Below are 27,525 nucleotides of genomic sequence, written 5' to 3'. Positions count from 1 at the left end.
GTGGTGGCCAGCCAAAGAATGACAGGCTCTGCCCTGTGCCAAATTCACTCCAGCGACCCTTTTTGACAACTTCTAGACTTATCAACCCTTTGTGATGTCACAAAGTGATCACTCATACCTCTGCCTTGTTTTTGTCCCCTTTCGATACATGTTGAACGTCCAACTGAGGGGCCAGTTAAGCCGGAGGCAGCAAACAAAGGGACCAACCAGCACTTTTCTAATTAATCCACGGGTGCTGCTTCACTGGGAGTCTAGGATCTTAAATAAAGACATGAAAATGGGGACTAATATGGGACATTTAACCATTACGGACGTCTGACATTACCAGGGACTCTGTCAGTGACGACTGCTAGATCTTGTTACTTTCCCCCAGAAGCGCAAACGACACCAAACCGAACTGTCTTCCAAACAAAAAATTTAAAAATACTAGTCGCTCCAGTCTTTTCACAGGTACCGGTGGGTGTCAACATCGTCGATGGTGCCGTATTCAATCATATCTAACGACGACGATTTGGATGCTGCACTTGTAAAAGAAAAAAAAAAAAAGAAAAAAGACAAAATTCTTTGACAGCGTTGGCCGCCGCTGATCTCGCTGGGCTCTGTAACTGATCTACAGACACTTGGAAACTACTTCTTAAAGGGAGGTAGGGTTAATATTTTACTGTGGGAGGGCGGGGGGTCAGGGGCAAAGGCAGAGATCTCAAAACCTTGGCCGAGTGAAAACCCCCAAAAGTGTCCGTGAAGCCGGAAGCGAGGAGAAGAGGAGCTGAACCCACAAGTCGTTTTCTGGAGCGGGCGAACGGATCCTCTGAACTGAAACCTCAGTGATCTAAATTTCAAATAGTTCCCGGCTCTCTGTCCGCCTCCCCCCCCCCCCTCCCGGTTCTCTCGTCTCCTTGGTGTGGTTATTTTCTGCCTCGTGTTGGGCGGTGGAGGTGGGAGGGCCGCATGCAGGGAAGGATGAAGGAGTTTTTTCTTCTCTGTTCGGGAAGAAAACCAAACGCAGAACGCAGACGTGCAAGTCATCGCTGGCCGTCTGCATCACTGCCGAGAGGGGAAAACCCCCAGAGGAAGCAAACAGGAAGAAGTGGTGACGGTGTGTGTGTGTAATGTGAGTCAGTGCAAAGGTGGTGCCCCCTCCTCCACACACACACACACACACACACACACACACACACACACACACACACACACACAAACACACACACACACACACACACGGGGAGCCCGGCTAGATGGTGCTTTCGGTGTGGGCGTGGCTGATGGTGTGGACCAGTGGGTGTGGCTGCGGCTGGCTGCTGCCGCTGCTGCCGCCGCCGGGCCGGTGCGGGGCCACGCAGTTCTGCTGCTCGCCCAGCAGGGCGGCGCTCTCCCCCGGCCCGTTGTCCGGCCCGGGCGAGGGGGGGCTCTGCTGGGACTTGGAGGTGTGAGGGTTCGAGGCCGCCGCCACGCTGGCAGAGGGCAGGGGTGCTTGCAGGAGGGGGGCGTGGTTAGTGGGCGGGGGCGTGGCCTGCGGCAGCGGGTTCCGGAAGCCCGGCGGGGTGACGGGGGGCAGCGAGACAGACGTGTCCAGCCGCATGTGGCTGCCCTCCGGAGACTGCGGCATGCTGTCCAGCTTGGAGGCCAGGAGGCCGTTCTGGTAGTGAGCGCGAGTGATCTGCAGGGAGGAGAACGCCACAAAAAAAAAAATCACTCCAGTTTGTTCTGCAACATCTTGTGAGAAAAGAACGTTTGCACAGTAAAAAGATCTTAAGGTCGTGTCAATTATGGCAGATATGTTTCACTGTCATTTGAGAAAGTATTTTGAAGAAATACATCATATTATCAAAGTTCCATTTGCCTGCATTGCCTCTTAATATATGTCCAGTAGTGTGTGGGTAGTTTTATGAGGACTGTGTAAAGAACTTTGCAGCTCATAATTTTGCTTTTGTAAATGGGGTATTCTGTTTATTAAATCAAAGGTCAAGTAAATAACACAGAAGTGTGAATAAAGACTTGAAACTTGGTGTCATTAAATTTAAACATTTGAAATAGCTGCAATAGCCTGAAACTTTAAATCAATGGAAATTCTTAGCAATTATGTCAGTTTGAACGACATACAAATGTAGTTGATGAAGTTGATTTCATTGTTTACCTACAGCTCAATTAATGAATGTACTTTATCCTGATAAGATATTAGCGGCACTCGGTCAGCTCTTTGAACAACGGGATATTTTTTTTTTCCGTTGCGGTATTTGTATGTTTACCTTGACAAACTGCAGGTCCGACAGCGCACGTACGCAGAAGTCCGGTATGTACTGGAAGGGGGTGCCGGGGATCTGGGTGACGCTGCCGCCGGCAGAGCCGCTCTCGGGAGCGCGCTCAGTGCAGCTCAGGGAGGCCGAGCGGTTGAGGTTGCCCCCGTGCGACGGAGAACGAAACTCTGGCGTTCAGGCAGGGAGGGAATAAAAGAGTGAGTCGGTGGAAGAGAAGGGAAAAAAATCCAGGGCACGCACACGCGCGCGCGCACACCAGTGTTGTAGTCAGGACCGCGCCAACCGAGACCAATTATCAAGACTAGAGAGTATTGAGACAGAGACAGAGACAAGACTAAAAAAATAAATAAATAAATAACAAAACAAAACAAAACAGAACAAATGACCTATATCATTTTTTTTTCAAATTCAAGTTTGCTTCTACATAAATGGAACAGCAGAATTTCCTTTCAGCAAGGTATTTTTCAATAATTCTCCGTAAAAAATTGTTCTCTGAACCATTTCTTTTTTTTAAAACAACAACTTTGCTTCATAAAATTGAAAAACAAACAAGGGGGTCAGGGGTCAATCTGGGTGTCACCAACAAAGCAAAACAAGGAAGTAGCCAGATTCCTTTCTGTTATTATCGTGTCACTGCAGCTTTGGCCGAGTCTCAACTGGTCTTGATCAAAGGCCGAGACCCTTAAAAAAATGGTCTTGAGACCGGTCTCGAGTGCTACAACACTAGCGCACACACGCACACACATGCACACAACGAGTGAAACATTTAAAAAACCCAGAGAACAACAGAGGGGGGCGGGGGGGGGGGGTAAAGAGTGCAGAGATGATCGGACGAGATGAAGGAAGCGGACCGATGCTGCAAGATGTGGCGGCGAGAGCGGAAAGAGCACGAGCACGACGGGAAAACCAAGCCAAGTACAAACACACACACACACACACACACACACACACACACACACACACACACACACACACACACACACACACACACACACACACACACACACACACACAAGTACACAGATGCACGCGTGAGCGCCGCCGCATCACACTTCCGAGCACACGTCTTGACTGAGTGATGAGTTGGTGAGATGACGAGGTCGTGTTTGGTGAACAATGATGTTGGGAGGTCGGAAGTGACTCGGGGCCCGGTGAGGATTTTTTTTGTTTGTTTGTTTTGTGGAGAAGAGAGAGTTCAGGCGGAAGAGGACGAGGAGGAGGAGGAGGAAGAGGAGAAGGAGGGGAAAACGTTGTGTATGTGTGTAAAAAGAAGCGGCTGAACATTTTGGGAATCGCTCCAATTGCCGCCTTGTTCTTTCCACGAGCGTCGTAAAAAAAAAAAAGAAGATCGGCATTCAGTGCTTGACTGTCGGTGTTTCCGCCACTGCGTACTTCTACCATGGACACCGCATGTTTTCAGACGGACGTGGAATTATTCAGTCAACCCGAGGCAAAACAAAAAACGAAGGGAGAGGTGCGCGGCATCTCAGGGAAAGAACAAGTGCAGGGTTCCTCAAAATGTTTTTTTTTTCCTTCTCTTTTCTTTTAACCATAAATCTGGAGTCAGACCGGCCTGCTCTTCCATAGAATGTAAGAAAAAGGATATGAGCGTTACATCTGACCAAGACAGTGGTTAAAAAGGTGACTGGGAATAGAGGAGATTAATAAAGGGGACGCCCATGATCCCATCCAGCAAGTTCACCCCGCTCTGGAGCCTTAATGTAGGTTTTTCTATTGTTAGGTACAAATATTTAAGGTGGGAATTTGCAATAGAAAGGATCTCCTGAAAACACACAGAAACTAAACAGCAATAAACATCTGTTGGTTTTTTTTGCCTGTGATCTGTAAAAAAAAAAAAAAACCTACATTGTAAAAAGCCTACATTTAAAATTTAAGGGGCAAGCTAATGTTTTAGGACTTGCATTAAAAGATTTTATACAGGGACAATGTGTGAAAGTGGCAGTAGAAATACTGTGACATCAAGGCTCTGGCCATGTCACAAAATACGCTTTCTCACCAATGGGTGGGAGAAAATCTCACCCACTGGGGCCTTTGACGGTTATTTCAAGCACCTTTGCTTAGGAAACACAAAGCGGTGAACAGATTTGTTTCTGCCGTCATCTGTTTCAGGGCTACAACTTGCTGGATAGCAGGTTCAGTAGATGATGTCATTTTTAAAAAAAAATTAAAGGGGTAAAAAAATGATGGTGAGATTGCCCTCAAGAAGAAAACCACTTCTCCCCGCCCCCTCCCTTGTTTTGGCCCATGCGTGCGTTTACCTGGGAAACGAGAGAACAGAGAAAACCTCTTAAGAGAGAGGCGTCGCGGAGGGGGGGACGCCACTGACGGGGAGAGGGGAGGGGTGACGGCTGGGGGGGGGGGGGAGAGAGAGAGGGAGAGAGAGAGAGAGAGACGATCTGGTTTATTTGGTTCTCATCTTTTCAGCAGAGGGCAACTCACTCCTCTCACTCCTCTGCTGCGGGCTCATCCTCTGCGGGGGCGCGAGCGGGGGTCGCTAACCGTGGGAGGTCACCGCGACGTCTCCTGCGAGCTGACCCGCAGGAGGAGCCGATGCACGGCGCGATGCGTTCCGACGGCCCGAGAGCCGGAGTTTTCTGCAGCTCCGCTCCCACGAGTGGCAGGATTCAGAGGTTGAGTTTCGATTTGATTTTATTGTCACTCAGCTGCACTGAGTTTCAGAGCCCTTCGTGAGGTCACAAAGGGCAAACTCAGGAAGGTGGAACGGGCAAAAGAAGCAAGGGGTGGACTTTTCTCATTTCTCAAGGGTTCGCTGACAGCCTCAAGACAGATGTTACTCTTGGAAAGCATTTTCAAATAAGTCGAAGCCTTTTTGTTCAAGTCGGTGTCTAAACATTTTGCACGTGAAGGTTAATTATTGTTCGACCTCTACTCAAGAGGAGGAACTGACAATGGAAACTAGGTTGACGTGAGCTTAGCTAGTTAGTCCAGTTAGCCGTTATCTATCAGTTATTTTTTTTGCAATGATTGAATGGCTAAATGGATAACTGGTTAAATAGCTTCTAACTTCAGCATATAATTGTGACCGCAACTATAATACGGCAAGTTCCAAATCCAACTTTTACTTCTCAGGTGTTTATTGGCCCTCACACACAGAGACAAACGTTCAGTTTTGGCCATTTTGGATGAGCGATGGTCCAGCGTATGACATCAGACGTCGCACGAAGACACACACACTGAGCTGCAGGACGTTGCACACGAAGCGCAGACAGTAGCTGAGCTGGTCCAGAGGAGCGACGGGCTAGCAGGAATGGTGATAGTCACAGCCAAGAAGAAGAAGAAGAAGAAGAAGAAGAAGAAGAAGATGGAAGGACAGAGCAGCAAGAAGTAAAAGAACCACAGGAGGCGATGCGTTCGCGCTCGGGACGCTGCTCTACCACTAGGGGCCGCCAGAGACGTGAAGATTAGCCGGTGTGCAAGCTATGTGTTGTTTGGCGCCTGTGCGTGGATGCCGCGGTGCACCACGGAGGTCAAACTGACATCGCCCTCATTTTGCTTTCGGCTGAACACAGAGGGTTTAGACACTGCACACATTTTGGGGGAGTTGTGTCACTTTGCGTGATATCATTCCACAATATCCTTCAAATAAAATGTTAAAGACTGAGCGTGCCTGGAACTATATCTATCTATATATATATTTAAAAAAAATAAATAAATAAATAAATAAATCTTGAACGCTAACGCTGCAGACTCTGCAACACTTTGTATAGAATCTTTGTCACATTGAACCGAAGCAATCGTCCCCGTTTGCTGACGTGGATTCAGCGGTCAGCCAGGACCGGGGCGACTCAGTCTACTGCAAGTGTTTCCCTTTTAGGACTAAGCCTATTGACTCTTCAGCTGCTTCCTCTGAACAAAGCCTTATTAGCCACTGACCGGCATAGCACTTTGTCCACAGGCATCAGCATATTGTGAGCCAATAAATAAGTTAAACTCCAGAAAATGGTTCTTGTTGTTACACAACCTCACACAATCTTTTTTTTTTTTTTATCCAATATTTTCCATCCACACCTCGAAGGAGCCACATGCTGTGTCCCAAATTGCATAATTCTGTGCAAAAACATATTTTTATGACATGAAAGCATACATTTATTTTTAGATCAAATAGTACAGCAACCAAGAAAATTGCTGTCAACGTTCAAAACACCTTCAACTTTTTCAACAGACGCAGCAGAAGTGTCACTATTCCGGCTACATTAGCATCTGCTAGCTGGCTAACCTGGTCCTTGCTAGGACAGGAAAGTTTAACCAAGCATGACCATTGTGTTCGGTTGATGCCTGACAATTTGTTCTCTTTACTGCCATCAGCATGTATTTGCAATTTGTGGCAAAAAAAAAATGGAAAAAAGAACAGTAAAGAAGGATAAAAATAGTAAAGAAGAAGAAGAAGGAGGCACTTAAAAAAAAGGCCATCATTTTGAAATTAGCATGGTAATCAGTACACAAATTTCAAATTCACGGCCTGTCATCTGGAAGACAGCCACGGTGATTTACAGTAACTTGTGCGGGTTTACGTTAAACTGCATGTCATGTCGTAAAGAATCACTCTCTCTGTGTAAGTAAGTGCTGTTTTACCTTGGGACACGCAGCTCAGTGCCATGACTCCGTAGTAGGAGAACGGGCCGGTTTCAAACTTCATGTTTTCGTTTCCGGCTTCCACCTCCACTCGACCCTGATTTAAAAACACACACACACGCACACACATGAATAGAGGGGTTACGGTGCAAAGTCAGCTCAATTATCATTGTGTGTGTGTGTAACTTTTTTTGTTGTTGTTGGAGAAAATAGGTCAAGAAGGTTCCACCTCATCAGGGGTGGGTAACACAAACACTTTGAAGTCCTATAAATATTACATCTACCACAGGTTCTCTACACCACAGTGCAGTGTCTCCTTACCACACACACACACACACACACACACACACACACACACACACACACACACACACACACACACACACACACACACACACACACACACACACACACACACACACACACACACACAGCGCGCGCAGTCAGACCCGACGGAACAGGAGAGGCTGCGTTCAAGTTGCACGCTGAGTGTGTGAAGTCACTTTATCCACACCTCGGGCGTCAACAACAGAGTGTCAGCGTGTGGCGGCGAACTCGAGAAATAGATGCTCAACGCGAGCGACAAACCGGGATGCAGCGGAGGAACCGATGCACGCGATGCTACGAGACGTCGCCACGCGAAAGCGGTGGGAACTTTATTAGCGACGGTTCGATGACGACACTTCAAACCGACGCCAAAACCCCATCTTGGCATTGTTGTTTCTCATTCATGGTCTCAGGTTTTGCTGCATGTTAATGTGTAAAATGACCAACCGAAATCTCCATAATTATTCGGCCCATGCTGTCCAACCCCCTCGCGGGTGCACTTATTAATAACATTAACAATTCAAATCATCTGCGTGCCGGCATGTGAGGGCGGGAAACAGCCCCGTCCTTCCTGCGCTCAACCTCCTCCTCCTCACTCTCCTCCTCCTCCTCCTCCTCCTCACTCTCCGTCCCCTCCTCCTCCTCTTCCTCCTGGTGCAGAGGAGGGATTTAGCACCTCAGTCTGTCCTTCCACATCTCACACAGTCATCCCCTGCGCCGCGCTCTGCGCTTTATTACCCGCCCTCCATATGTTCCGCTGTTGATTTTTCAGCGCCGCTCACCGTCTCCTCATCTGCTTTGCTCCTTTTCCAATCCTCCTTAACCCTTCAATCCCCTCGCCCCCCCCCCCCTTCCCCCCTCTCCCATCGACTTGCCTGTCCCTTACGTAAAGGGATCTATTAGTGAAGGTCACGCACAGCAAAGAGCCCCCACTGACACACTCCTGGTGGGAGAATGGCAGCTATTTTTATCGCAGGGCTTTTTTTTTTGACATGTTATTATGCCTCTTATTGGGGTTTGTTGTCGTGTCTTTGCAAAGCTGACTTGAAGCTCATCTTTCAGAGGTGCTCTATTTGCACTTCTTGACACGGCACCAATCAACAGAATGCAAAACAGCCAGCTATAAACTGCGGTAAACACAGCTTTATCTGTGTCCCGCATTTATTTATTTGTGCCGTGTTTATCGAGGGGCGTTGTCCCAAACCCTGAGTGAACCCTGAGTGACAACGCTGTTTTTAACCACCGCTACATCTTCCTCAAAGACTTTCTTTTGCACTGAGCTGCAAACGGATTCTGTTGAGCATTTAAAATTTCACCACAGCGATTTTTGAAAGATCTTGCAGCCTTTTAAAAGCCACTGCATTTTGTGAAATAGAAAACTTAAGCGTTTGGGAAACGTTGACATTTTTGCATGGTTTTGTGTGTGTGTGTGTGTGTGTGTGTGTGTGTGTGTGTGTGTGTGTGTGTGCGCGCGTGCGTGTGTGTTCATGTGCCTTTACCTGCAGGATGAGGACAAAGTAGTCGGCGGGTTTGCCTCGCTGGTACAGGAAGTGCTGCGGGGAGCGCTTGTCACTTTCGTTAAACTTGAGTTCCTGGATGACGTCCGGGTGTCTGAGGATCCTCAGCAGAACCTTCTCTGTGATCTGGAACGGGCTGAACAGGCTCACCTCTGGAAAGAGCGTCAGGAGCGGCCGTCATTGCCAACCCATTAGTGGACGATTGAAATACATCTGGTTGTGCGGAGCAGTGTGTGCATCCTAATCCTTTCATTTTAAAAATGTCCAACACGTGCAAGGCTGAGCCGTTCCAATGACAGTATATGGTCAACTGACAAAATTAGCGGAGGGAATGACAAGACAACTGGACCCTTTACGACTGATGTTTGACGTCTGCTGGGGGGAACCAGCTGCTCACCTGTAGCCAGGAAACGATGCGCCGCCAGCATGAGCTGAGGGGAGATCTTCACCTTGCTGTCTGCGTCGTTTTTGAAGGCGGAGAAGTCGGGCTTGTTTTTGTTGGGGTCCACCTTTTTCCTGTTTCTGTTGTCAGCTGTCGAAGCAGAGCGGAGGGGTACAAACACAACAAGCTTGAATTTGCCTTTCTTTTTTTTTTTGACACGGTGCAGCCATGAAACACAAATGCGTGTAAACGGCGGCAAAAAAACGGTGATTCCGATCCACAGAGGGGACGCAAACGTGAAAATCGTCGCAAAATGCGCCGAGGCGCAGGTAGTGGCAGGGCTGCGCCAGATTCATTTGAATGTATTGAAATGAGTCATTGCGCGCAAAATGACACACCCCCTTCTATGCAAATGTGTGTGGGGGGGGGGAGTGTTTTGCACGAGGAGCCTTGGCGCTGACTCACTGTAACGATCCGACTCATCCAGGATCTCCGACTTGATGATCTCCTCGATGACGTCCTCCAGGGTGACCAGGCCCAGCACCTCGTAGAAGGGATCGCCCTCCCCCTCGTTGTTGACCTTCTGGACGATGGCCAGGTGGGATTTACCTTGAGGAGATAAGACACAGATACAGATCACCTGACGGTCACAAGGCAGACACAGGTTGTGTGTGTGTGTGTGTGTGTGTGTGTTGGGTAGGGTGTAGGGTCAGGGAGGGGGGCCAAAGTCACGTGACAAATTTTGATTTTGTGACAGTAGACACTGTAGCATCCTGGGATGTAATATTCTGTTGTTGACCTTCAGGGGGAGCTCTCGGCTCCAACACGTTCACCTGTCCAGGTATATAAGGAAACTTCCTATGCTTCCTCTCTGTCTCATGCTGCCATACTGAAGTAAAGTCGAGGTAAAGCTACTTCTCCTTTGTGAAGCACACTTCGTTACGTACGGCTAGAGACAAATGTTAGCGTTGTCGATTAGCATTAGCATGCACATGTCTTTGGACGGTGGGAGGAACCCACAGAGAAACATAGCCAGGACGGGGAATTGAACCAATGACTGTGACAGTGCTGACCACTGTAACATCTCATTAACACTGTCCCCTCACCAAATCCAACCCCACCCCAAAAAATAAAATAAAAAATCAACCGCTTGTAAAAGTGGGACAGCAACAAACAACAAAGTTGAGCACGATGGGGTGAGTTTCCACTGACGAAAACATTTGTTTTATTATCGGTGGCGGCGGAGCTGCAGCGCCGCCGCCGTTCGATCTGCCGGTGGAATTATCCCGACTGCGGGGAGGACAGATTGATGCCTTAATATAGCCCAGACTGGACTAAGAGCTTTGGAGGGAGGGGGGGGGGGGAGGGGGCGGGGAGAGCTGGAAGAACTGCTAAAACGAGATAAAGACGAAGGGACCGGGGGGAGCAGAAGAAAGGACGGATACTGTTGGGGGGAAAAAAAATGAAAACATCTGATTAATCTCCTGAGCTCGCCTCTTTCCAAAAAAAAAAAAACAAACACTCACACCACCTTGCGGGGTTGCGGTGCATTTCGAGTTCTAGCAGGGCCGAGAGGCTCAGCCACACTGGGCCCGCTGGCCGGTGACTGATGGCTGCCAAGTGGAAACAGGAACTGCGCAGACGAGTGAGGCCGCCGAGACAGACACCTGCCAGGATCCGCTCGCTACCACCGCGGCAACCTCGTCTATTTTGGGATTCTTCTTCTTCTGAAGCTGCCGTCTCTGTACGCGTGTGTGTGTGTGCGCGCGCACTGAGCCCACGGCTACCAAAAATAGACCCGACTGTCATTAAAGATGCTTTCGTTTGTGTTTTAAAGGCGCTCATAACGGAGGACTATGCCGCCTAATGTGGCCTGTGCTTTTGGAACTCAGGTGTCTGTGTTATTCCAATTCCCAGCGTCCCTTCTATGGTCGCCAGCTGGTCGGCCCAGTCTGACCATTGACCCCAGACACCAACGAGACATTTTTCACAAGCACACGACTGCTTTTTTCACACAACTACTACTGATCGCAAGGGACGACTTAGCCATACCATTGAGCCGAGAGCAAGTTCAGTCACTTTGTTTATGATTCCAAACAAACTAATTACACAGCAATTTCTAGAACCAGTTAGCTTTGACTGGTGTCCAAACCGCACAGAGAGACCAGGAGGAAGAAGCTACTATCACATATAGCAGTTGCTAAATCAGTGAGGATGCTGCGGTAGCGGCATTGGAGTCCAACCTGGGCATCAAAAGAAGAAGCTAGTAACAGCACCTCTGTGGAAACGAGGGGCAGTTCTGTTAGCTTCCAACGTCTCGACGTAAACAAACTGAACTGGTCCACTTTAGAGAGAAGACATCAAAACTTTAGCCTCTCTCATAAAAGCTTCACTCAACGAGCTCATCTATCTACAAAAAGCTAACATAAAAATCATGGTTATCTTTTTCTTGCCTGCGTTGCAGCTGAAAACACAGGAGGTAGTCTTGAGCGCCACTAACTGCCACGACCAAACGCGGACAAGGGCCCGTTGTCGTGCGCTGTCACAGCACCGTAGCCAGCAGCCAATGACGTGATGACTCATCTCTCGCCATCATCGGCGTCGTCATCGTCGTGGTCCCACCGGCCTTTGCCAAAGCGCTGACCTGACGTCAACTCTCTCTCGGCGCTTCCACGTCAGTGTTAAGGGTCGCAGTCGCCCCCGGACGGGTCAAAGGTCAATGTTTCGGAAATTCTGACTCCTCGTGGTGGAAAAGCACAAGCAATAAACTCTGAAGTAACGCCAAAACCTCAGCGGAACAGTGAGGAGCAAACGATGTTTTCAGAACTGACGTGTGAAGCAGGAACGCGCAGAGGAAACGTGATCGCATCTTCAAACGGCGCCGCACTGGTGAAGTGTAATCAGCCGCCGCCGCCACCGCCACCGCCACCGCCGCCGCCGCCCCGTCGATGGCATCGGCGCGGGCTGTGTTGATATCGGCGCAGAGATTTTCCGACACTAATCCCGAGCGTCAGACTGTGCAGATTGTCATCCCATCAAACGTTATTACACACAGGGGTTGATTTCACTGATTAGTTGCCGCTTAGTCCTGCCTTCTGGTTTAAGGTCAAATCCAGCGCGCCGAGGGCCGAGAGCCGAGAGCCGAGAGCAAATAGAAACATGCAGCCGGATTAGATTAAAAAAGAAAAAGGAAAAAAAGAAAAAAAGGAACTTGACTCACGTATTAAATAAATAAATAAATAAATAAAGATAATTCTCGAGCCGTGGGTCACACATCCAGAGGATGTGAAGGCTCATTTTTGTCTCTTGATATTCTAAAGCTCCAGGAGCAGAATGAGAATTAGGATGGGACGCTGCAGGTGTCAGGCGTGAAATATAAAGAAGCTGCATGAAAGATTGTCACCACAAATATTTTGTTCATACACACCACATTTGAATCAAATATTCGGTACAGTTCAAAGCTTTGACCGATTTTCATCATATCAGGCTCTTTTAATGCATTCTAAATCATCACATGATCACAAATCACTTGGAAATTGGTTCACGAAGGATGAGGTTGAAGACATGCAACACAAATCAGGGACTGATATTTCCCAGTGTATGTTTATCACTGAGTCGTAATTAGTTGACCGGTGATTGTAACTCGGACTCGCTTGTAAAGGCCGCTTTCTTGACTATTTGTTTATGTGCTTCTGCAATAGCAAAGAAACTATCAAACTGAGAAGTCGTTTGTGAGCCATTTGTGAGCGGTGCTGCAGTTACGGGAGCGTTGTCCCACTAGGATTCATTACACGCCTTGAGGTGAAATGGAGAGCGATAGGATTTTATGAAACAACACTGAAAAGTAAGCGAGTCCAACATCTGACTCCACGACGACCACGCTTGAGTTTTGTTTTGTTTTGAGTTTAACAAGGAGTGTAAACACTTCATCCGTCAATGACAGCAGTGGACGGTGATCCCCCGCCCCCCTCCGACCCGGCGCCCTGTGGGGGGAGGGGCGTTGGGGTGAAATGTGCTCGGCCTGGATATTTGTTCCAATTTGCATTGCGTTTTGTCTTCGCGGCAGCCGAGCAGTCGGCGCTCAAACGTGAGCCGGGATGTTCCACCCGTCAATAGCGCCGGTCGATACAGACCAAAGTGCCGGGGAGGGGCAGAGTGTGTGGATGCGGCGCAAACACAAACACAAACACAAACACAAACACACAAATATGCAAACTCACCTTTTTTGAACTCCTCCAGCATGGCGTCCAGCTTGGTGTCGTGGAACACGAAGTGCACAGGGTGGTTGTAGAACTTGGTGATGGTCTTCAGGGTGGTGCAGTCGTCCGGGTCGACGAAGGCCAGGTCCTTCACGTACAGGATGTCCACGATGTTGGAGCGCTCGTCGTCGTACACGGGGATGCGCGTGTACCCGCTCTCCATGATCTCCGACATGGTGTTGAAGTCCAGCACGGCGTCCGCCTGGATCATGAAGCAGTGGCCCAGCGGCGTCATCACGTCCTCCACGGTTTTGGTCCGGAGCTCCAGGGCTCCCTGGATCATGTTCAGCTCCTCTTTGACCAGGTCGTTGTAGGGCTCCGTCACCTTGAGCATCTCCACCAGCTTCTCCCGGTTGTACACCGTGCCGATCTCCAGGCCCAGCAGCACGTCCAGCAGCTTGCTGACGGGGAAGGAGAGCGGGAAGGTGAGGAACATGAAGAACTTGGTCACCAGGATAGTGTTGGCGCCCACGGCCAGGCCGTGGCGGGAGCACAGCGCCTGCGGGACGATCTCGCCGAAGATGACGATCCCGACGGTGGACGCCACGACGGCGCCCAGGCCCGAGCCGATCAGGTCGTCCAGCAGGATGGTGAGGGTGGTGTTCACCAGGACGTTGCCCAGGAGGAGGGAGCACAGCAGGTAGTTGCCCTTGCTGCGGATGGGCTCGATCTTGCGGGCGTACTTCTTCTCCTTGTCGGTGCCGCAGCTCTGGACGATGCGCAGCTCCATGGGGTCCAGCGCCATCAGGCCCAGGTTGAGGCCGCTGAACATGCCCGAGAGCACCAGCAGGCAGGAGATGATGATGGCCTGCAGCCACACGGGCAGAAGGGACTTCTTCTCCTCCACCACCAGCAGCCTGCCGTCGCTGTCCCCGAGCATCACCCACCCGCCGCCCCCGCAGCTACCCGGCGTGCACAGGGCGTACTCCTTGTGGGGCTCGCTCTTGCGGAGCGGCTTGATGTGCACGGTGAGCACCCCCGACGTGCCCTGCCCGCTGACGTTCATGAAGGTCCCGATGCTGATGTCCTTCGTGAAATCAACGCAAGTCCTGTCCGCCGCGTTCCGCGCCGCCGCGGGCGCCGCCACCGCATCCTCGCCGCCTCCCCCCGCCTCTGCTCCGCCGCCGCTCACCTCCGTGAAGCGGATCTGCGTCCAGGCGCCCGGATGGAGCCGCAGCCCGTAGAAGCGGAGCTGCACGGTGCTCTCCTCCGACACCTGGATGACACCGCCGTCATTGGTGCTGGCCGGCTTGTTGCTCCTCTCCAGCCGCATGCCGAGCACCTGGCTCGCGCTGCCGCACCGGCCGCCGCTGACGCCGGAGCCCGCGGTGGTCGTCGCCGAAGCCGAAGCCGCCGAGGCGGCCGCAGCGGCCGCCGCGGCCGCAGCCCCCGTCCGCCCACCGACGACGCTCCACAGGAAGAGGATGACAGTGAGAATGTAACCCTGCTGCCCGCTCCATTCTGTCGCCATGTTTGTTTGACTGTTTGGCGACCTGGGGGGCTGACGTCATTTACTCATGTCCGAGCGGCTCCGCCCCATCACGCACACACCCCTCCGTTATCGCCGCCTACAGGTGTCGCGCCGAGATCTGCGTGCCGGGCCGGGAGAGAGCGCCCACAGAGCGCATGGACGCGTGAGCGCGCGCAGAGGGCATGGACGCTACAGCTGCACCGACGACCTTGTCTTCAAATCACTGATTGTAAGCAGCTGGGACAAATATATGCTTCTTCTTTTTTCATTTTAATTCTTATACGTTTTCTAGATCCATAAAAGCTCCTTAAGGCAATAAGTATGATGTACAATCGGCCTGATATGTGACCTGAGCCAGTCCAGGCTCGAGTTTGTTCCATTTTTTTGGAAGGATGCGCGTCCTCTCCCTGTCACATGTCGAGGTGATGTGCCGTTTGTTGACCTTGAGGCGAAACATATGACGTGTCAGAGCTGCCGAGCGGCTACATCAAGTGAGCAGCTGCCGGCCGAAGTCTTTCATCGCTGTCGTCCATCTGTGTTCTCTCTCTCTTTTTCCATTTCACCCCCACCAGAACTACAATTTCTCTTTTCTTTATCCCTTGTTAATTTAATTGCCTTTTCCCCCTTCTTTTATAATCCACGACAGCACCAGGTCCAGGCACGAGGCCTGGGCCGGGACCACAATCTAGTTCTGACCCTCATTCTCTTTCTCCGATTTCCGGGTCCTTTAATCTTAGAATTAGCCTCACACGGTTTTGACTGCAGAACTCTGGAACATATAGGATTCCTTTAGAGGTACATAAATAGTATAAAACTTCAAGGTGATGATGCACTTAACGGCTGTATGACAACTGCAATTAAACAACAGACAAATAGAAAAGAAGTCAGTCACACTGTAAACAGTTCTTACGGTTTGTTTAAATGGAGAATTTGTTTATTCAATATCGATTTCTCTCCTAGTGATATGCCAAACATAATTTAACAAAAATAGTGCATAGGCAATAGTGGCAATAGGGCGGCGGTGCCCTCTGCAAGTGTTGCCGTCCATCCCGAACTTTTACCCTGACATCAGCTGTGCTCCTGAAGCCCTGAGACTATCCACATTTTGGGCTGCTGGTTATGTGGTGACGCAATAGCTGCCTACTTTTACTAGTGAACCCACTCTTACATAAGTCCCTTTTAGTTTTTTCAATTTACATGACTCAATACCTTTGAAATTTCTGGATCATTTTTACGTCAATAACCCTAGTGAGCCTTTTAAGTATCACTATCGCGCTGTTGTGGTATTTTTGTTCTCGTTTTATTTATTTATTTATTTATTTAAGAAAAAACTGTCCCTAATCCACTTCCGTTGTTCGCTCCCGCGAGTACCTCGCAGGTCTCGACGGACACGCAGCACAACTCGTCATAACACCGCGCGGCGGTGACAGGTAGAGACCAGAAGCGCGCGCGCACTCACTCACTCACACACGCACGTACGACACAGGGCGCACACATGCGCACACCGACATTTGATTGGGATGCTGACGGTGCTGCGGCGCGTTCGCGCGCGCACACGCGCGCACGCGTACTCGGGGCAGCCTGTGATGCTCTGCTGCAGACTGTGATGCTGCCATGATGAAGATGATGATGCAGCGCGAACCGCCGGTCCACCCCCCATTTACCCCTCCTCCCCACGCATCCAATTGCATCCGCAACCAGCTGCTGTTACGTAAAGGCACATGGCATCTGTGCGCCCCCCCCCCTCCTCCCCCACCCCTCGGTCCTCATCCTGCACCATCCTGCATCCCTCTGGCACGGAGCCCAGCGTGGTGGGTCTGCCGACTGCGGGGAGGCTCACCCACCATCTCCCCCACTAGGGACACGACGCAAAAACAACGGCGACGACCAATGGGAGCTGACGTGTTCAATGACATTTTATGTTGTTGTTGTTTTTGTTGTTGGCGTCGTCGCTACCCTCATTGATAGTTTACTGCCAATTGAATGTCCCGCTAACCGGCTTTAATGTTGATTAACCATCTTTAGTTATTATTAGGCTCGCTGACGTTCAGCCGCTGGATGTTACGTAACACTGCTGATGTCCCACTTGTCCTTCCCTACGCTGCCATCTAGCGGCGAGAGCTGTCCGCAGTTGATTTCTTTTCATTTCATTATGCAAGTAAGTACATGTTAATGCATACATTTCATCTTCAGCTCGGTCCCCTAAAGCAATACAAAAAGATTTAATTCAGGCATGTGCAATCCTATATATGATACGTATAATATGATATTAATTATTTAAAGCTATGACGTGCCAAGGAGGAAGGGTTGTTGAGAAATACAGTTTATTCTGAGCAGAATTAAAGTAGATGGGTGTGACTGGAAAAAAATGAGACAATTGTTAATTTTGGTTTGGAAAGAAAGGCGTCGTCAACAGTCTTCAAATTACAAAACAGTCACACTGTAATTATGTTCAATTCAAACAACGCGAGCACCATAATTGCACTATTATTACACACGCTCTGACACAGAGCTTCACCAAATGAATGATGTCACAGATATATGGCTATTTGTTAGCATGGCGCTTTACGTCTTGTATGTCTTAAGCACCAACAATTAAAATAATAACAATGATAATAATAATAATAATAATGATAACAATAATAATAATAATAATAATAATGATAATAATAATAATAATAATAATAATAATAATAAACTTGGCACCATGCCAAGCAACCGGACCACAGATGGTTTCAAATTTGAAAAATATGAGCATCCATCATTCTGTCTTAGTATTGTGGTAATGATCAGCTTTTAGATGCAAGAAAGGTCGGCAACGACTGCTCATAGTTGACATTAGACATTAGAGGGAGCATCTTCACATTGAAAGAACATTAATGCTTTTTTTCAGCAGAAGAGATGTTTTGCAAGAGTTTAGTCAGTGAGGTACCACTGCCATGTGTCACACAGCTAGTGTTCTTCTTTTTGTGGGTCTCCTGGCAGATGCAATCCTGAACTTGCTGCAGTGAGGCAAGTTTATCTAAAAGGTTCGAGATGCCAGGTTGCAGCATGGGGCTGAATCAAACAGCTGGCTGCAGGTGCTACAAACCTGAAGTGAAGACATCAGTGAAATCGTTTTTCTTTTGAATGAGCTAACTTTAAAATACGAATTATAAGCACACAGATTGAACAGGAATCAGGTTACCAACAGTTGATCACAGAGAAGACGAAGCTCCACATCTCTCATGTTATAAGGAAGAGACTGCAGCTTGAAGGGTCCCTCACTACTCCTTACTACTACTGAGGTATTTCATTGAAATATTTTTCTGAAGTGTACAGACGTCCTTCTTTTTTTTGTTCACAGTGAATTGTCCTTTTTTGGGTTTTTTTTTCTAGCCGTTCTTTACACAGGGTTGGTCTGTCTCTGACCCGAAAGCACTGCTTTTGCCGGCGGCCTCCGATGATGATGATGATGATGATGATGACGATGATGATGATGATACATTGCGTAACGTCGTCACTGCAGCCTCCCGTCCCCTCTGCTGTGTGGAGCCTGCACCTGGCCTTCAGGAGGGGGCAGGACCTCCACTTTGTAGCTCACCTTCTTGGACTGGAGGATGCTGTAGCTGTTGTCAAAGCACAGCACGTCTGCAGGGGGCGACAGGTCAGAGGTGAGACTTTAAAATAGTCTTTCAGACTCCTATGACTTCCTGGTTGACCAATCACACAGGTCAGTCAATCAGAGAAGCAAATGATCTCATGGTAGCAGCGCATGTCCACTGCATCCAAATATTCTAATTACAGTTCATGCTCATATGCGGTGGTGCTAAATGCTCCCGGAGCCTGTGAATGTTTGTGGGTGGCCACTTACAGACTCCGGGTTCGGGGCAGGTGAGGCAGCTGTCTTCGGGCACCAGGTGTGCGTTGTAGCGCTCGCTGGGCAGAACCTGCAGCATCTCGGCCACCTTCTGAGCCCGACCATGTTCGGTCCGTCGGTACACTCCGAAGCCGATATCTGCTCCGTCGCTGGCAAACTGCCACCTGGAGTCACACGGAGGCACACAAAGTCTATAACTCCAAACCCTTGTTGGTTGGTACATTTGATCATGCAATGTTTATAATCTGAGTTACAGGTTCTTCTCAATGATCATCATTCTGTCTCCAAAAAGTAATTTGTATTTTTTTTAGGTTCAGTTTAAGTCAGAGCTTCATTCCGGAAATGAAGCAAGTGTCTTTTAAGTTTACTGTCTTTCTGAAAATGTTTTATTTTGGAGGGTTAGGGGTGGGTTGTTGTTTTTGTTTTGTTTTTTACCTCAGCAGGCTACCCGGTGCTTCAACAACATATTCCAGCTGGAAACAGGAGCCGCGGCTGATGCTCACACTGTTGTCATATTCAACCTTCACCGAGTCCTGCACATAGTAAGACTTGGGCACCGTGCCGCCATAATTGATCTGCAACAACAGGAAGTGCAACAACAAGTTAAGTTTTTTTCCGGCGATTTCTTTATTTCTGTCTTTATTCCAAAAGGTGAGCCAGCGATCGGGTTCGGATCCACAGGCCTGTTCCGCTCTCTCACCATGGTTCTGCAGCGAGGGTCTCCGTCAGGGTCGGCCAGGGTTCCCCCGTACACCACTGGGAGCTGCTCGGGGTCGATATGCTCACGCAACACTTCCTGCCAGTTACCTGCGATAATAGGAATGAGTAGTTTTACTAAAACCCTTCAAAATAAAGTCATCAAACAGCACTACGTTTTCACTCATAGTTACTTCAGTATCCAGTTTCAGGATCCATTTTATTTATTAATATCAATAGCATTAATAGCGTCATTTGTACTAATATGTTATTACTAGAAATTCAAATTTGGTCTCTGAACATGCTCAGAAATAATCAGGTTTGATGCACACATCAGCTAAATGTCACAAACGAAGAAAAAGCAGACTCACTTCCTATAACAACGATCTTGCGCCGTGTTTCCTCACACAGGAAGTGTTTGATGAGGTTGTAGGCCACTGGCAACATTTTGGGAGCTGCAGCGGGGAGATGAAAACACATCACAGATTCAACCCAAAAGGAACAAACCCCCCCCAAAGTATTACAGGAGAAAAAGCTTGTTCCGGCCGAGTACCTTTTATAAGAAACACTCTTTTGAGGCCCTCTGGATAATTATCTTCGAACATGGTGAGGATCTGAGAAGAGGAAGGCGGCGGAAATAGCAGTGCAGCAGATTCATGCATGTCGGTGGACAGGGTTGTTGGGATTACTCCATAAAGGTAATGCCAGTACTGATTACTAATTACTCCTTTGAAAAGTAATCTAATTACTTTGTTTAATAAATAATCAATTACTGATTACTTTACTAATTACTTTAGTTTAAAAAAGATAAAGTAACAGTTGCTCAGTGCTTTGGAATGAACTTTATTAAAGTGCAAATTTTGCAATTCCAAATATTGCCTCTACAATACAGCCCATATTGTTAAAATAATCAGATGATTTTTGAAAAGTAACAAAATTGTTACTTCATAAAGTAATTATGATATAATTACCAGTTTTGCCAGGGTAATCCCATTACATTACTCCGTGACTCAAAAAGTAGTTTAATTACAGTGGCGGATTACTTAGTCATAGATTAGTCGCCAACACTGGCAGTGGTTGAGTGCAAGACAATCACAGGTAACAAACCTCTCCGTAAATCTCAATGGCAGGCTTCCAAACATGCTTGAGGCCGAGTCCCTCGCAGTCGTAGATCAGAGTGATGGCTTCGACGTTCTTTCCCAACTGCGAGCGAGAAGTGCAAAGCTCAGGCAGGGGTTGGGCAAAGAGAAGCGAGGAGGGCTGAGGAGGGGGTGACGCTCACCTTCTCAGACTGCCTCCGACACTCCTGCCGCAGCAGCTCCGTGTGTTTGATCTTGGTCTTCATGTAGTCCTGCTTGGTGGCCGAGCGCAGCAGACCTTTGGGGTCCAGAGGACCAATCACGTCGTACCAGACGGGACTTCCCTCTTTGTCGTATCCACACATCCCCCCCGACACGTACTTCTCAATCACCTTGAGGGAAGCAAGCAGACGACTCCATTACATTTCAGACAGGCGCCGCGGTGAATGTAGAAGTACCAAGGGCAGCGAAACAAGACACAAAGAACATTTCGATTTAAAAAAAAAAAGAGTCAAATAAAGGGAATTCAACAAGGACATGAGAAACGAAAAGTTGTCCATTTGTTTGCAATGTGCTTTGTCACCACCACTAGACCTTATATACTGGGCAGTGTTGGCGAGTAATCTATTACGTAATCTATTAAGTAATCCACTACTGTAATTAAACTACTTTTTAAGTAACAGAGTAATGTAACGGGATTACTGTGGCAAAACTGGTAATTATATCATAATTACTTCATCAAGTAATGATTCTATTACTTTTCTGAAATAAACCGAAACAAGGAATGTCGCAGATTGTTGATGCAGCCGTGCATGCAACGTCACTGATACGCGACGACGCACCAACACAAGCATGGCGGCGGCAAAAGGCTAAACAGCGATTGCGTTTGTAGCTGGAAATACGAACATTATTTGGAGTTGATCTCGTCTAAAGGAAAGAATATTGTGGTTCCTTGTACGTTATGTGCAGGGAACGAGACATTCTCAAATGTTTACCTTTTTTTAACTGAAGTAATTAGTAACTCGTAAATGATTACTTATGAAACAAAGTACTTAAAGATGTAATTAGATTACTTTTGAAAGGAGTAATCAGTAGTTGGATTATGGAGTAATCCCAACAACACTGATTCTGGGTGTTTAAAGTTGTTTATTTATTTATTTATTTTTTAATTCTTAGCTCTGTTTTATTTAATTAGCAGAGTTGAACAACATGTGTACCTCGGGAGGCTGCCAGTCTGAGATGATGATGTCGACCTTCATCTTCCTCCTGAACTCGAGGTGCTGCAGAGAGGCGGAGACAGAGAGATGCGCACCTCAGACACATGTTCAGCGTCCACATCCCGTCACGTGCACGGGGTAGGAAAAGCCCAGAGAGCTTAACAACAGTGACGAAAGGAGCCTCACCTTCCTGATCATCGCCTCCGATTTCAGAACGTTGAAGCTCCGCGCTGGAAAAAAGAAAACAAGGCAAATAATCTTGGTTAGAGATTGAGAAATAGAGCTTTCCACAATTTCAGCAGCGTTTGAATCAAAATAACACTGGATGAATAAAGTGCAGCGTTTGTATTAACGTTTATAACAATGTTATATGTCATTAGTCTGTAAATTACCTCCCCAGAAATAAAATTAGTCGAGCCATTAGTCAGCAGGAAATTAAAATCAGAATATTTTTGCAGTAATAATAAAATATTGTACAAAGAGGGCCAAACAGGTTATTTTCTGGAGCTCTGTGGAGTTTTGGGGATAATCCATCATGTGAGGATGCTCCAGTGGAGTCCAGGATGAAAAATATATGTAAAAAAAGCTAATAAGGGACCTTTAAGCCTTCCTCAGTTCATCATTTTAATATAATATAAACATAATGTAAAATAATGTCAATACATGCATAAATATAATAAAATAAAATAAAAGTAAAATGTATAAAAAAACATTATATATCCTTTTTTTTTATTTCAATAACACCTTCCTGCCCTCATGGTATACTCAACAAAATAAAGTATTAACCTGTGTGTAACCTGTAGTTTCTAATGAAGTTAAAAATTAATACTGTTAAATAACTTGTGGACTTGAGACGATTGTGAGGTAACATTAGATAAACAACATATCAAAGTATGGCGACAAAACCTCCACAAATCTCTGGGTAATCATTACGGATCAGGCCACACCAAGCTACACCACACAGGCACTAACAACATCCATACGCTGCAATGAAGAAACTATAGATTTTATTTTTTTGTTTGCTTTTCAAACTCCAGCTCACAAATCGTTCAAGGTTGCACAAATATTGAATGGCAGTCACAGAGCATCGACCTGACCCTCGGTGAACTGCGTGACGGTCAACAGGAGGTTCCAAAGAAATGGCCAATGTTCAAGTACGGGGGAAAGAACACCACCATCAACCAGCTGCAACACATAAATGTTCCAGCGATTGGCCAAAAAAAGACAAATAAATAAATATATGTGTGGTAGTGTGTGTAGTTGGGCAAAGTTTGAGATGGACAAGGTCATCAGCTTGACACAGTTGGGGAAGACTACAGTGAACTCTGCCATCAGACTGGGCAGTAGTAAGAGTTACATTACTGATTAACTGGGACCATTATCTAACTTCTGACACAAGGTTTATTTGCTCTTGGGCAGGAAGTTGAATGAAAGCGATGGAATTTGTGTGTTTGCCCAGTTGAAGTGGGAAGAGAGAGGGGCTCCCCCGGGAATTCATTTTTCATCCGTGACTCCACCGTAGGGCTTTTACAAATATTTTTTGCAGATCTCCAGATACCAGTACGTTCAGCCCTCTGTCGATGTCTCCGTGTTCAGTTTAAGCTTCTGGCTACAAACGCCGCTTTCTGTCTTGTGGTCCCAGAGGACGGACTGAACACCTGTTGACAGCTGCCTCGCGTCTAATAAAGCCCACACTTTGTGAGAAAAGCAGCCACACACACACACACACACACACACACACACACACACACACACGCACACAATGTATGGTCAAAACTGGTTCTTTGGAGACACAACCTGACACGCCCACCATTGGTAAATTATAATATCAAAGAATTACAAGGGCGGGTCTTCCACGAGACGGGCCAACAAAACTTTGAAACAACATCGCCATGTGTGTTGGCCCAGCTAATGTTAGTTGGCAGCTGGAGCCGGTGACCGAGGTCCAAATTTCCTAGATGGCCCGTGCTACAATGATAGCCACAGCGTCACAGTTAGCCAACAGTAGACCAGCAATTGCACGACAAAGAAATGGTCAGATTTAGAGTTCTACTTGAATTTAATTGCAGGGTTGCGATCAATAGTTATGGCTTGAATAAATAAATAAATAAATAAATGAATAAATGAATAAATGAATAAATAAATAGCCAAAACTCTCCATCGGCAGGTTGGTTGCGATCAATAGTTATGGCTTAAAAATAAATAAATAAATGAATAAATAAAAAATAGCCAAAACTCTCCATCGGCAGGTTCTAGTGACAGGCGTCGATACTGAAGCCTCCGGCTCTGGTATTTCCGCCGCTGAAACTGGCTGCAGTCTGACACCATGGGAACAGGTTTACTTCAGTGTGGAGTCTGTCGCCTCGAGGCGTTGACCCTCCTCCCGCCGCATTTTGAGACATTTTCAACCGACACGCAGCCACTGGTTTGTGTTTGTAAATAGTGAAAGAATCGGTTTTGGCAGGAAGCTGATGTCAAGGGTTTTTGTAGGAGGCTGCAAACATAGGGCTAAAATGCTGTTGTTTTTTTTTTGAAGGTCTGTTAAGTTTTTTAGGTTTATGTAAAAAAACACTATGACAATGAATTTACTGTGGAAACATATCAAGGGAGAGACTGATCAAAGTTCAGGAGGAAAGGCCAAAATCAATGGAACTTTTTTTTGCAAGGGCTCAAACACGGGCGTTTTTGAGCCCTTAGGTCTCTCTAATGCGAATGTCAGCACTGATTCAATCTTCTATACACATCAGCCAGAGAAAGCCAATCAGACTTTTTCCCCTTCAATTTGCACGTGGACAATAGGTGAGGCCTGTCTACGGCTCGTCCCCCTCTCTCTCCTCTCTGCCAGGCAGACGCAGTCGCTCTCTGCTGATTGTTATTCGCGCCTGCCCTCGCAGAGAGAGAGCGTGGATGGGTTTCAGTGCGTGGACGACTCTCACCTCTGAGCCAGCGGAGGAGGTAGTGGTCGTGCTGTGCGGGCAGGTCGGGGAGAATGTCCTGGATCCTCCCCCGAAACTGGAAGTGTAAAAAGTCGGAGAGAATAAACGTTGACTTACGGTTTGCAAGGGACAAGAATCTTAAGTGTCGTCAACGCTTATTATTACGAGCACAGTTGGTTCCATGCTGCGTTCATAGAATTTTACACACTGGACCTTTGAACACATTTTCCGACATAATAAAGATGAAGCAATGTTTAAGGAGCAGTCAATAGCACCGCAATTCTTATCAACAGTTCAGTAAAAGTTCCAATGGTTGGAAAATTCAAAAAGAGACTACAAACTGCTTACTGCATTACACTGCTTATCGACAGTGCAACTGTAAACACATGTGGTCCGGGTTACCATGTATGTGTTACCATGGCAAAAAACAAAAAAAAGCAACAAAAAGTGAAAAGATGTTAACTGTAAAAGTTATACTAGAGTGTTGTCAAATTGGAAATGGAATATTGTAAATACTGTTTTCACCTCAGTCAAGCTTTCATCCTGCTTTGGGCTCAGGTCTCCGACTCGTCCGCTCATTTTTCCCCTGCGCCGTGCTGCTCCGACAGAAACCTGTCCGTTAATGAGGTTCAGAGGAGGGACGGGACAGGTAGTTGAGGACATGCCACGCCTCCTTTTGCACACTCTCACTCTCTCTCGCTCTCTCACAAACACGCACACACGCACACACACACACACACACAACAAGGTAAACAAGCATGCAGAGAGCAAGTTCGTTTTTTGGGGTAAATATGCAAAAGTACTCTTGGTCATTAAAGCTTCATGAAACAGCATTAAAAAAAACAAAAAAAAAACATGTGTGTCCATTGTATAAATGATTAATTACTACATACATGTCAGTGTTTTATCTTTTGTTTGAAGGAGCAGAAACACACAAGCAAAGTCATTCACTAAACTGACATTAAATTTTGCAAGCTCAGGACTCAGAGAGCAGGTTCACCAAAATAAGAGGTACATGTTGTAAACGTCTCTCATTCTGCCACATTGGAATTTACTGTCCATACCCCCCAAAGAAGACAGTGAGCGAGAGAAACAAATAAATGCACTAATGTTGCTAAAATGAAGAAATTCAGGGAAATGTGAAAAAATGTTCTGTTGTCAACGCTTCAAAGTTCAAATAGTTAAAAAATAACAAGGTCTGCACTTTTGTGGGGTGGGGGTCCGTATCCTGGCCCCTCCGCTATCTCTGCAGGTTGGGAGGTTATTTACACAGCAGAGGGGGGGAGGACATGCCCCAATTTCAGCAACACAACCGAGTTCACCCTGCAGACACCGAACAGTGAGTTTAACACATGAACCCTTTTGCCAACAGCTTGCCTCCGAGTAAACTAGGGAGAAGTTTGAAGTTGTGCCCATGGAGCCAAGAAAGGAAGTAGCCAGCAAGCAGCACCTGGTGGCTGTGTGCAGGCACTGCAGTGACGTGTTCAGCCGGAATATTCTGGCAAAATACAAAAGCGCAGATGGGACTGACGGAACTGTTTTAAAGGTCCCCTCATTACACACAATTCATAATGGGGCGCTAGTACACTCCACTGTGGAGATTAGCCCTGTGTGATGTCACAAAGGGAAACGACAGCTCTTGCAGGTTATGCAATGAGCCAGGGGGTTTTGTTCGGCCTCCTTCCCCCCCGCCCGTTTAAACATGCGGAAGGTCCAAATAACCTTTAGCACCTTTAGCAGGAAGCTAAAACCAAATGTCTTTGACACGAGGCCAAAACCAGACGACTTCTACTACAGGCTCATGAGTTATACTGTACAGCATGTTTTGGTTGCACACAGTCGATTCACGTCTTTGATCCATACACTCTTACATCGAGTCTGGAGTCGTCGTCATCCAACCATCTGGAGAAAAACAAAAAAAGAAGAAGACACAAATCATGTGACCTCACATCTGAACATCCATCTTCGGAGAAGCTCTTCTTGATCCTCACCTGATGATGACTCAAGACAGAAGCGTCAGTGTCAATCATGCGGCCGAGCTGGTTGTCGAGGATGCTGAGAGGAACAGAAACTTCCAGGAAACAAAAGAAATTCGCCCGTGGAATTTCAATCATACACTTTAATACAACATTTAGAGGTCAAGAGCGTCTTTGTACCTCAGCAACTTCGAACCTGGCTGCATTCAAACATGTTCTGCTGAGATTAAAATTTGACTTGAGGGAAAACTATGGTAGCGAATTGCATTCACTGGATTAAAAAAAAGGGCACCTTATCTCGTAATTACGAGATCAGGATCTCATAATTAAAGAAAATATCTCGAAATTATGAGATAAGGATCTCGCATTTCGCTTCCGTACCTGCGCAGCTGTATTGACATACTAATATTAATATCATCAGATTTAAGTATTTCCTTGCGCCATTATTGCCCACTGATTAGAAAAGATTTACAGACGTTTCCTATTTATTTTATCTCAGAATTACGAGATCTTAATTACGATATAAGGTGCTGGGGGGGAATCAAATGAACGCAGTGCGCTTCTGTAGAACACGCTCAACGTAATTACGCCAGGTTTTTGCTGTCTCCTTTTTGCGCCGTAGCTCCCAGGCAGAACCTCAGCGAGAGGTCCCGCAGCGACCTCGTCCATACTTTGACGTTGTGCAGGTGCTCGCAATCACGACGTTCGTTCCTGTTATGAGGCGACACAGCTGGTGCAATTAGGCCGCGGCTTAGCATCGCTCCCCTTCAACTGCTAATGGAAAATGTTTTTTTTTTTTCTTTCAAACTTTATTGACGTGAACACGCACTATCGACGGTAATCAACAAGAACAATTGCGACAGTGTTGACGCCACAACGCTTTACGTAGCCTAATTCGCGCCAAAGCGTTCTCTTCTTTTTTTTTTTTTTTTTGGGG

The 27,525-nt window shown here is 47.2% G+C and overlaps 2 protein-coding genes across 6 annotated transcripts; both read right to left on the bottom strand.

The window, feature by feature from the left end:
* Positions 1 to 389: 389 nt before the first annotated feature.
* LOC142890508 (metal transporter CNNM4) lies at positions 390 to 15,648 on the bottom strand. Of its 5 annotated transcripts, none has more exons than XR_012927078.1 (9): positions 13,316 to 15,648; positions 9,561 to 9,704; positions 9,111 to 9,245; positions 8,696 to 8,865; positions 6,870 to 6,966; positions 4,535 to 4,624; positions 2,247 to 2,422; positions 1,179 to 1,657; positions 390 to 1,140 (listed from the first exon to the last, which is right to left on the bottom strand). XR_012927078.1 is itself a non-coding variant. In XM_076029605.1 (9 exons), the coding sequence occupies exons 1-8, from the start codon at positions 14,823 to 14,825 to the stop codon at positions 1,232 to 1,234; spliced, it is 2,748 nt and encodes a 915-aa protein (XP_075885720.1). In that variant the 5' UTR covers positions 14,826 to 15,648; the 3' UTR covers positions 390 to 1,140; positions 1,183 to 1,231. The 5 variants fall into 5 exon arrangements, 4 of the variants coding, with proteins under 4 accessions (XP_075885720.1, XP_075885721.1, XP_075885719.1 ...); XM_076029605.1 differs by having other exon boundaries at positions 1,183 to 1,657; XM_076029606.1 differs by having other exon boundaries at positions 1,187 to 1,657.
* A 1,924-nt stretch (positions 15,649 to 17,572) lies between these two features.
* Positions 17,573 to 26,270, bottom strand: sec14l7 (SEC14-like lipid binding 7). Its single transcript, XM_076029608.1, has 12 exons — positions 25,138 to 26,270; positions 24,613 to 24,688; positions 21,863 to 21,906; positions 21,677 to 21,739; positions 20,663 to 20,851; positions 20,488 to 20,583; positions 19,934 to 19,994; positions 19,752 to 19,835; positions 19,385 to 19,491; positions 19,120 to 19,259; positions 18,679 to 18,848; positions 17,573 to 18,455 (listed from the first exon to the last, which is right to left on the bottom strand). Exons 1-12 carry the CDS (start codon positions 25,477 to 25,479, stop codon positions 18,325 to 18,327), a joined length of 1,503 nt encoding a protein of 500 aa, XP_075885723.1. The 5' UTR covers positions 25,480 to 26,270; the 3' UTR covers positions 17,573 to 18,324.
* Positions 26,271 to 27,525: the final 1,255 nt, after the last annotated feature.

The sequence above is a fragment of the Nelusetta ayraudi genome, unplaced genomic scaffold (genome assembly GCF_046127955.1).
Source record: "Nelusetta ayraudi isolate G7.1 ecotype Tasmania unplaced genomic scaffold, CSIRO-AGI_Nayr_v1 ptg000026l, whole genome shotgun sequence".
Lineage (NCBI taxonomy): Eukaryota > Metazoa > Chordata > Actinopteri > Tetraodontiformes > Monacanthidae > Nelusetta > Nelusetta ayraudi.
This window is presented reverse-complemented; position numbering and strand designations above follow the sequence as displayed.

What these genes read in the sequence shown, in the direction of transcription:
- LOC142890508 (XM_076029605.1), bottom strand. Translation starts at nt 14,825, where the DNA reads ATGGCGACAGAATGGAGCGGGCAGCAGGGTTACATTCTCACTGTCATC. An exon ending in ACTGAGCTGCGTGTCCCAAG is followed by an intron (nt 4,625 to 6,869) that starts GTAAAACAGCAC and finishes CCCCCCCCCCAG; the next exon opens with CCGTCACCCCTCCCCTCTCC. An exon ending in CGGACCTGCAGTTTGTCAAG is followed by an intron (nt 1,658 to 2,246) that starts GTAAACATACAA and finishes TCCTCCCTGCAG; the next exon opens with ATCACTCGCGCTCACTACCA.
- sec14l7 (XM_076029608.1), bottom strand. Translation starts at nt 25,479, where the DNA reads ATGGACACACATGTTTTTTTTTTGTTTTTTTTAATGCTGTTTCATGAA. An exon ending in AAGAGTGTTTCTTATAAAAG is followed by an intron (nt 19,836 to 19,933) that starts GTACTCGGCCGG and finishes TCCCCGCTGCAG; the next exon opens with CTCCCAAAATGTTGCCAGTG. An exon ending in CAAGATCGTTGTTATAGGAA is followed by an intron (nt 19,492 to 19,751) that starts GTGAGTCTGCTT and finishes CTATTATCGCAG; the next exon opens with GTAACTGGCAGGAAGTGTTG.